At 43.9% G+C, this 10,198-nt stretch overlaps 2 protein-coding genes across 2 annotated transcripts; one reads left to right on the top strand and one right to left on the bottom strand.

The window, feature by feature from the left end:
- Positions 1-376: 376 nt before the first annotated feature.
- On the bottom strand, positions 377-4,385 carry LOC128298541 (trichohyalin-like). Its single transcript, XM_053034297.1, has 5 exons — positions 4,098-4,385; positions 3,676-3,946; positions 2,881-3,416; positions 2,508-2,572; positions 377-659 (listed from the first exon to the last, which is right to left on the bottom strand). Exons 1-5 carry the CDS (start codon positions 4,383-4,385, stop codon positions 377-379), a joined length of 1,443 nt encoding a protein of 480 aa, XP_052890257.1.
- A 470-nt stretch (positions 4,386-4,855) lies between these two features.
- Positions 4,856-5,212, top strand: LOC128298566 (protein chibby homolog 1). The gene has a single exon (XM_053034333.1). It carries the CDS (start codon positions 4,856-4,858, stop codon positions 5,210-5,212), a length of 357 nt encoding a protein of 118 aa, XP_052890293.1.
- Positions 5,213-10,198: the final 4,986 nt, after the last annotated feature.

Raw genomic sequence — 10,198 nt, 5'->3', positions numbered from 1 at the left:
TTCCCAAAAACATACTCCCACTTTCCGGTTCGATATTGACGATGGACATCACCCATAGACACTCTCGGTAAGTAAGTATCACCCTTTTCCGGTCCGGACTCTGGCCGTTGCAATGGACCGCCGCATCAATTACAATGTTTGTTGATCAATTGTGTTACGAATAGTACGTAACCTACCTCGCAAACTTGACATCATTACAACTCCCGCGAGATATTGTCTGACCTAGTTGCGTGCGTGTCCATCCTGGCTAGTAGAAACAGCCCTCTTACGCTAATGGAATTCATCCTACTCAGCCGGAGGACTTTACCGGTGAACGGTGGACGGAAGTTTCACCGCAAAAACCCGCTTTCCACATTTACCACTCGCCAACCCACACTCAGGGACGACCGTTCGTCGATGTACCGGTACCGGCAGTGATCACCGACTGGGCGCCTCCATCCAACCGACCGGGCGCCTCCACCGATGGTGACGATGCCATTAATAGCTGATCCTTTAATTGATTGTTTTCCGCTGTCAGCTTGCAATTCTCTCGCTGCATCGTTTCAATCTTTCGCCGCAGCTCGTCGGTTACCGAAAGCATCTCGCGCTTCCAGCGTTCCTTTAGCTGTTCACTGTTGGCCAGCAGACGCTGCAGATCCTCCTCCCGGGCACTGCACGCTCTGGGGGGTTTCGGGCCCGACAGTACGATGGTGCCGCATCGGTGCCGGGAAGTGATAATTAGAAATGAAACAAAGATAAGGAGAATTTGTAACGATCAAGGCCAAGTGAGTGCTTCGGCAAACGCGTAGGGCATCGGGACGTCGGCGAGTTAGGGCGGAACGTATCCGTCCCAACATCCTGCCACGTTCGCACACGGCTATTCGAGAATGGACGACGATGGATGCAGTGGACGTGGATACAAAAATGGATGGGAAAAAAGTAAACAATATGAAGTAAGAGATATGTAGCTGCCTGCTGATCGAAAACTGCATTGGACACACATACATCGCGATGCACTCGGTTTCGTTCCACATTTAGCCAAGGGAAGAATCTCTTCCTTGCGACACAATGGCACAGGATGTGCCTTTCTGCATGCACTACAACAGAACCGCCCTGAACAATCTCGACAAATGTGTGTGGAGGATTGCTTTATGTTCCGATAATTTATATGTGCCTTTCTTCTCGAACTTTATTGGCCTTCGCGTTAGGAAACACCACGCTGTGGCTGAAAGCATGGCATACGTATTTTCCCCTCCGTTTCCAAATAAGTGTATTTGCTTTTAATTACCATTCAAACTGCTTTATGAGTAGTAATTTAAACGAGTATTAAATATGATTGGTTGTGTACATTGCATCGAATGCGCATGATGTAAATGAAAAAACTAGTTTTTAATTACTTTTTATGACCATTGGAACATCAGAAGTATACTGATCAGAGGATAGTTAAAATAGAAATATGCTTTACAATTGTATTAGAATATTTTTTTAACACTAGAATAACCGGACCAATAGCTTTGACTGTTTCCTGCAATTTTTTCTAATCTGTTTAATTTATAGAGTCTAAACCAATAAAGCAGATTCTAGCAGACTTAATATACAAAAATTGAACAATACCTACAGTGCTTGCCATATTTGTTAGGGCCTCTGCTTTATCTGCAATTTACTTTAAATTCTAAAGACAAAGATAACACGACAGTGATGATGACGGCTGTAGTAAAGAAGCTGGAAAATAAGCTTAAAACGTTTTGGTTCTAAAAAGGATTTGGACCTGTTTAAAGGAGGAAAAATATGAAAAATTATAAAGAGACGTAAAATTGAATGAAATATAAGTTTTGCTAACATTGTTCTTATCTATATCATGAGGGGTTTAGGTAATTTGCAAAAATAGGTACCCATATAGTTATGCTAAGCACTGTATAATCCAGCAATTGTTTATAAAATGGCCATCAACATAAAAAGTATAAAACAAATAAATAACTCTAGTGTTAAACAGAGTTGAGGGCAAGCAATTGGGCCAGGCTAGTCTTGATGGAATACAAAAATAAATCTTAACAAAACTCAGCAAGTTTATTACATACAATAATTAAAAAACCAATTCTGTTTTATATAAAACAAAAGCTATAAAAAAATAGAATCTAAACAGTTTACGAAAACGTTCAATAGCTGCTCAGAGTTCTGCATCTTTCGCTTTTAACGATTCGCTTTTTCGGGTACTGACGATCAAATGTGTTTTTTCAACCCGGCATACAGCATCGCACTGCTTCGAGAACCAATCTTCACCAACCTCAAATCAGTGCCTGGTAACGAAAAAATCCGCATTCCATTTCGAGAACATTCCATTCACTCTGAATTTGCTCATTAATAAACGATAATGGAAAATATGAAGCAACGGTACACCAATACCACCTTAACAAAACCCCTGCTGGCGTGTGTGTGTGTGTGCATGTTTGCAGACAAATAGAAGGACGCGAATACTAGCGAACCAATTTCCTTCCACCGGTGCACTGCACACAACCCGCGCTACTCACCGGTTTGTTTCCTTCTCTTTGGCCATCGTTTTCTGAAGTGCTTCCATCTTGAGTTCCATTTCGATCTGCAAAATAAAATCGGGATGCAGTTGGTGTGTTTTTTTTTTGCCTTCAAATATCGTTCCTTCAATTCAATGTCATCCTCGGGATTGCTTTCCGTTATTGCGGTACCGAATGCCCGTTATTGCGGATGCATAATGCTCAACTCGGTATTATCACCGCCGATCAGCATATCGGTATTGTCCGATAGCACCTCGATGCTAGTGAAGGTGAATAAAGGACTACCCGGCAAAGGCAACACAATAACGGTCAGCCTTGGAATACATCTGCCAGAGGAAGAAGCAATACAGAAAAAAGCAACTATCGCGCTTACAATCATCTTTGAAGCCGACCGCAGTTCGGTGTCGAGATTTTGGTTCGTTTTTAGCAACGTCCGGAACTTTTCCTCCACCGTACGGGCCCGCGTCTCGGCCTGGCTGGTTCGCTGTGCCTGCGCCTCCAGTGCGCTGCGGGTTTGGTCAAGGGCCCGCTCGAGCTCGCCTATTCGTCGCTCGTACCCGCTGCGCAGCCCGCCGAGCTCGTGTTCCACCTTGCGGGCCGCTTCCTCCATCACCTGCCCGATGGTTGAGGCGAGAAAGTCACACTCTTCGCGGGCATCCTGCGCACGCCGCACCACACAGTTCTTCTCCTCGATCGCACTGTCCGCCAGCTGGAGGGCTTCCTGGACCTTGGCGAGGGCCAGATTTTCTCGGCTCATGTGCTGCCGGGCCAGGGCGGCCGCAGTATCGAGCAGCGTCTCCAGCTCGGACTTATCCCGCATCGTGCGCTCGAGGTTTGTGCGCAGCTGACACTCGCTTGTCCGCAGCTCGTCGATTGCCTTCGTTAGCGCTTCCGTTTCGAGCCGGTGCGCTACACGGTGGTGTGAAATAATTCCATTCCGCAACGGAATAAACACGCAGAAAATCCGTGTTTCGCCAGAAAGAAAACAGGAAAGAAAGTGAGAAGTTGGTGCGCAAAAACCTGGGGCAGCTTCGGTGCAAATCCCCGGGAATGACAGCAGCTCTTAAGGCGGTGTCGTGCCGTAACCGGATCGCAAACTCTAATCCCCCTTCAGTGCGATGGTTTGCCGTCGCACAACATTTACATACCCCTTCGCCTGCATGCCTACCTTCCACGGTTTCCTCCAAAGCCTTCGACCGTTCCGTTGCCGCCTGCTGTTCACGCTGCAGGTGTCGGTTTTCGGTTATTTTTTCGTCCAGTGCTGCCCGTACGCCCGTCAGATTCTGTTCCAGCAGCTTTACGGCGGCCGCGTACTGTTGCCGTGCGTCAAGCACACCTTTAGGCTGCTTCAGCTGCCGTCGGTACTCGTGAATTTCCAGCTCCAAAATGCGGATGGTACGCTGCGAGCTTTGCCACAGCTTTTCAAACGTTTCCTTTTCCTGCATTTGTTTGTTTGTCGCGCATTCAAAAAAGGAGCAAAAGGTAGGAAAAAAAAGGAAACAATCCGTAAAAGTTTATGCCGAACAAGCACGGTGGATATATGCATTTATATTGATACCGAAGCCACCGTAAGCCCACCAGCACACGGACCTCTTTGATCAGCTGAATTTGATTCTGCTGGTTCTGGATCACTTCATCGCTGACACGTTTGTAATCCGGACCGGCAACCGTTTGCGTGTCGCGCTCGTATGATGGATCTAGTGCTTCGCTTTGTACGCGTTCGTGCTGCTGCTGCAAATCCGCACGGATGCGGTCGTGCTCCTGACGGTGGGAACTTAGCTCCTGCTCGATGACACGATAAACTTCGTTAAATTGCGTCAGCAAGTCACATTTTCCGTCACTCCGTTTTGTGTGTGCTGCGACACTCGCAACCGACATTACAAAACAAATGCACCCAATCAGTGGTTGTGATGGGTTTTTTTGTTTTTGTTAATTAATTTTTACTATTGACTGAGAGGATTCTTTTTCGCAACAAAAAAACAACACCACCATCACGGAACGTCAAACAGGCACACTTTTGGGTATGCTCATTTAACACTTTGTGTGTGTTTCTGCTAGCGTCACCATGGCAACGGAAGCGTGTAGCGTGTTCGTATGGCGACCGTTGCTAAGCGCCTTGTCACAAACAGTGCCAGTGCGTTTGACAGCAGGTAAAAGCTAACCCCTTTTGTTCGTAACGTCAGTCGCTGCTACACACATCCTATTGACAGCTGGCAAAAGCGAGCGCTTCCAACAGATTAGCGCCACAGATTAACACCACAGGTAACTCCCAGAATTGCAGCAAAACAAGCAACAAGTCCTTCAATTCCTTCCCTGCGCCGTGCCTTTTCCAGACCGTCCCATCAACGATGCCCATTTTTCAGAAGAAATTTGCCCCAAAAGTCGCACCACCACGCACCCAGCGGCTCAACATTGGCTGTCCACCGCCGGCCGAAGATTTGGACGACTTCCGAACCATCACGCTGAATCTGGTCGACAAGCAGCTCTGCTTCATCGATGGCGTTTGGTTGAATGGGCTGAAGCCGGTTCCGGGCGGCACTGCAACATCCGGTACAGGCGTCAACCAGACGGACGATTTGCTGCGCATGAAGCGGCGTATGAAAACGCTCGAACAGGAAAACAACATGCTGCAGGTGAAGCTCGATGTGTTGGTCGATCTGTTGACGGAAAATGTGATCGAGCTGAATGAAATTAAAAACCACTAGGTGGAACGATGCGATGAATGAGTTTCCATTGGCGGGTACATCGTAACCATGCGCGAGGGTTTATCAATGTGAAGTCATTTCCCCGGAAGCAGGGGGAGAACCGCTAATTGAGTAATTGAAAACATCAATGAAACATATTTATTTGCATTTCAGTGCCGTTTAATGTTGGGGAAATGCAGCTGAACAAGCGAATACCCAGATTTTCCTCAACAAAATGACAGTTTTTTAAAGTAAAATATTTAAGTTTCTATAGGGGCATTAAGAACAATAGCTTTCAACTCATTAATTCCATTGTCGTTTCAAAAATAAACTATGAAGTCATTTAGTGTTATTTTATTTTTCCTCCAGTTGTAAATAAGTAAATAAATTGTAAATTTTAATAAACCAGTCAAACATTAAGTTAATTGATTGCACTAGGATTAGAATCTCAACAGCTAATGTACCGATGGGTGTATGGCGAATCACAACAGATCAAAAGGTCTATTTTGGGTCAACAATCGAATATACGATAGTGATAGTATTCATCTCTTGTTTCCAGTATTAAATCCCCAATCAGTAGCTTCGAATCATCTAAACCAATTAGAAGAATACTTTTCACCCAATGAACCTCAGATAACCTTTCCAAAGCATAAGGCTATCAAACCACCAAAATGATCGGAGCTTTGAAATTTAGCTTTTGATGAAATGGGGATTTGTATTTTCCATGCTTCTGGTATGACCGTAAAGGCTTCATATACAGCATGATGTTCATTACTTTTTTCCAAATATTCCTTATTTCCTTTTCACTATCAAACGCAAAAAACGCTGAACAAATGGTTGAAACGTTCCCGGCAACCATTCCCAAGCTACAAACGGTATCGGCAAACATACACAAAATGGTGGCTGTATGTTAATAAAACCAAAGTGAAACAGACAAAAACAAAAAAAAACAAACATCGCCCAACGCAACTCCCAAGCACAAAAACAAAACAACTAAAGGAAAAGCAACAACCAACCGGAAACGGAGCTTCCGGAGAGCAAGAATGGCATTTTAGCAAAATGTTCCCACAGCACCGTACAATGTAACAGTGCTGTGCAAAAAAAAAATATTAACAACAAAAAATGGCATGGGCAACAAAAAAAGGTTTACATTACAGGTCAGAACCACATCGCACATCAGGAGGCACATCAGCCTACGTATCGCCTCCCAGGCAATCGGTGAAGGTAAACGGGACCAACTCGGGGAATCAACTCGCATCGTACGGTCAGTTCTCATGGGGCAGTCCCTTCCGTCGGTTTCTCGTGGTTTTATTGTATGCCTTCAGTATATTCGCTAGCGTTTGTGCGAATGCAAGCAATCCCACGGTGTCAGTCCACCGTTTTTTTTGTTGTTGTTGATTTCCGAAGAAAACTATTAACATTCAAAAAGGGAAAAAACAACACAATCCAATAGGGAAATGAAAAGACCACACAATTCCAACAATGAAAGCTTGTCCACATATGTTTGGAATGGTGAGTTGCATATTTGTAAGCACTTTGCCACTAACAGTCTATTATGATCGATGCTTGAATTTCGTTCTCTCTGTGGCTAAATACTTCTTTATCATTAAACAATTATCAAACAACCTGAATCGACCAGGCAGACACCTCAGGAGAAAAGAGTTCGACTGGAGAATATTTCCACAATTGCCTGCGAGGATTATGCCCACGCATTTAATCTCCTAACCGAATGATGACGATGATGTAATTCAGGCTGACCGCACAAGCTAACGAGTTGCCGTTTGCTCCAGCAGTGTGCAGCAGTCCGGTGGGAATGATTTTATTAGCCGGCAAAACTACAAACTTTCCAGTGCTCTCCACATCTTACATGGATCCATCGAGTAAAAACCCCCCCCCCAACGTCGGTAAGGATATTGGGCGGATTTGTTCGATTTCCCAACGATAAATTGCAATTTCATTTTCCGACGTACGCTGTGTACGCAAAACCCCAATTCCACCGTACAAGTGCAGATGTCATTCGGGAGCAGCTAGCAATTATGTATGAGATGAGTCCTGCTTTTTGGGGAATCATACCATGCAGGGCAAAGCTTCCTTTAAATTAAGCGTCGTTCTTTAATCTACTAGCAGAAACAGTGTTATCGGTTCAGTGTGGTTCAGTGAAGATAGCGAAGGAACTAGCTCGGGGATGGGAAATGCCGAACATTCTTCGTTCGTAATATTGGGTAGGAGGAAAAATATCATTTTTTATCGGAAACAGGTTGCAGGCAGCGATATTTTGCTGATGTGTGTACGTTTATGTATGTGTCCTGTAGAAGTGAACAGCATAAGAAAATCGAGAGAGTTTTCAAGGGGAGTTTCAATTCGGCAGCGATTAGAGCGAGTACCTTCAATTTTCGTATGGCAAAAGTCCAAATGTTCCTCCGTCTTTTAAATTTACTTCCACCGATACAAAATCTCAATATGGAACTGTAGTAGTATCCTCACCAAGCTGTCGCCGAGCCAACGAAATCACCGACTACCCCTACAGTAGCGACAGCAGTACCAGAAGCGGATATTTTCTCACAAATGACAGCAATAGTAACGATGCAATACTAAAACGAAATTGTACACAGAAACTATATCAGATACTAAAATGTTATACAGATTTTAAATTAGGAACTAAGTAACACAAAAACCAACACAATAACTAAAGTATTATGTTTAGTAAACTAAATAGTATATACTAGTAAATTCTAGTAAATGGCAGGCCTAGACTTCTTCAGGTTGTTGTGCCGAAGAAGCACTATTATATACAGATTCTAAATATACATTTTACAGACAGTTGCTAAAACAGTAGAGAGACACTTAAGTGGTATACCCGAAACTAAATACTAACTCGGTACACAGATACTAACAAAATAACAAATAACATTTATAAATTGGTAGACTACTTCTAATTAGCATGCTAACATAATATAGGGATACTGAATTAGTGTAAGATTCACTTATATACAGATTTCTTCTTCTACTATTCTATTGGAGTAGGAGCTACGTTCGGCACAACCTTCATCCGTCCGTATTGCAGAGGTTCACCAAACTCTATATTGCCTCTCAGGAGCAATGAAAGCATAATTGCCTACTTCATACAGCCAATATAGGCTACTGGTGAGTTGATTTTTTTTCGCTGTGTGTTGTTTATAATACGGACCTGTAAATGGATGTCAAAAGCACGTCTAGTAATATCATCCTTAGTAGATTTCATCATTATGCTTAAAATAATGTTATATGATGCAATCCTTTACTTCAAAATTTGCTCTATTTTATTTTTTCAGTAAATGAAACATTTCAAGGCACATTATTAATAAAACTGGTGAACTTCTTGCTACTTCGATTTAGCTACTATTTTGTGCGGATAATTTCTCCTCCTGAGCTTGCGCAAAATCTCTTCCCAATTCACCACAGCATTCACAAAATATTACAAACAATTTGACGGTTAGAATGATGCCAAAACCACCCCGGAGTTATCGGAGAATGAATGTTTGCTTGGTTGCTATTATTACCCTTCAACGGTGGCGATGACTATTGCCCTCGAGGTTGTCTAATGAAACATCCGACCGCTTTGCTGGAGGACTAATTCCACGAACGCTTGTCGCCAAACGCATACAAAGGACACTGACAGCTACAATACGGTTCGAAGGATCTTCAAACTAGCGGCAGACACGATGCCGTACCGCATTCCAGGGTATTTCTCCCATCCCCTCCCCTCCAAATGGCAACGGTCATCGAGCATTCCACAAAACCCGTAATCATTCCGATTGTTGGCGCCGTTGAATCCCCCGCGGAGAAAGCGGGGCCAAAAGCTCGCTTCTTGCTCCTGCTACCCCAAAAAACTGTCCTATAATCAGGGCCACATTCCACTATCTAGCGATGAGCGTCGTGATAGACAGCAGCGGACGGCGTTTGTTTTTTTTCTTGCCACGGTTCACGGTCGCATCTTTTCTGCTGCGTCGTGCTGTCGCTGCTTCCGCCAAACCAGCGGATTGGCGTACCATTTAAAGATAACGATGACCCGTGCTTAAGTATTAATCTTTTTATTGTACGCCATTCGGGTGAGAATTATTGTCAGCCGTCGGGGGAGGGACGAACAGGACGGTGTTGCGTACAGTCTACCCGAAACACACATTTTGATGCAATGGCACTGACGGTTTTATGATTCATTTTGGAATGTTTACGACCTTTCAAGAATGGCACGCGTGGCAACGGGACTGTGTACTATCGAAATGCAATAAGATAAATATGTTATTTTTTCTGCGTGATGTGCTTCGGGACGATTAAACAGGACAGCTGGTTCAATGCACGAACGAACATCGCGCCCCCTGTGGCAGGGGTTCGAACCTCAAACAGGGCCGAATTTCCTTTTCCATTTTTTCCATTTTAATTGCGGATGTGGATGAAAATTCGATCAAAAAGTAGTTTACTAATATAAATGCAAGAACTTTGGACCGAGAATTGAAATTCCCGAAGCGAAGAGAGAGAAGAGTTACAAAATTTTACATACATAAATATACATAAAACACTTAAACATCAGCGTGTATACTAACAAAAGGAGAAAAATACAAAACATATAATTTACTTATTTACTTATGCTACTAGCAAAATATACATTCAAACCCAAAAATAAAAGAAATCCCTCAAATCATATCTCAATTTCTTCGCACAAACAAACATTTTCGACCGAAGCATCACGCCGCAAACCGTTGGCATGTGCGCTCCAAAACCTGGTGGCTGGCCACGATGTTTACGCGCGCGAAAAGAAAAAAAAGAATATACAGCTCTCCGACACCCAAACGGAACGCACATTGTGGCCGCGTATCGTAACAACGGGCACCCAACCTTGAGTTTAGCGCTGTACGAACCAGAACCAGGCAACGTGGATGAGTGTGAACGCGCGTTGTTTACGTTTTCCACCGTGTCAAAAGATGACGCATCCCATCCCTTGCGCTTTCTTTCTCCGTGGCTGTGTGTGTG

This window comes from Anopheles moucheti, chromosome 2 (genome assembly GCF_943734755.1).
Source record: "Anopheles moucheti chromosome 2, idAnoMoucSN_F20_07, whole genome shotgun sequence".
NCBI classification, from domain to species: domain Eukaryota; kingdom Metazoa; phylum Arthropoda; class Insecta; order Diptera; family Culicidae; genus Anopheles; species Anopheles moucheti.
Note: the sequence above shows the minus strand (reverse complement) of the source record. Positions and strands in the feature narration are given on the sequence as shown.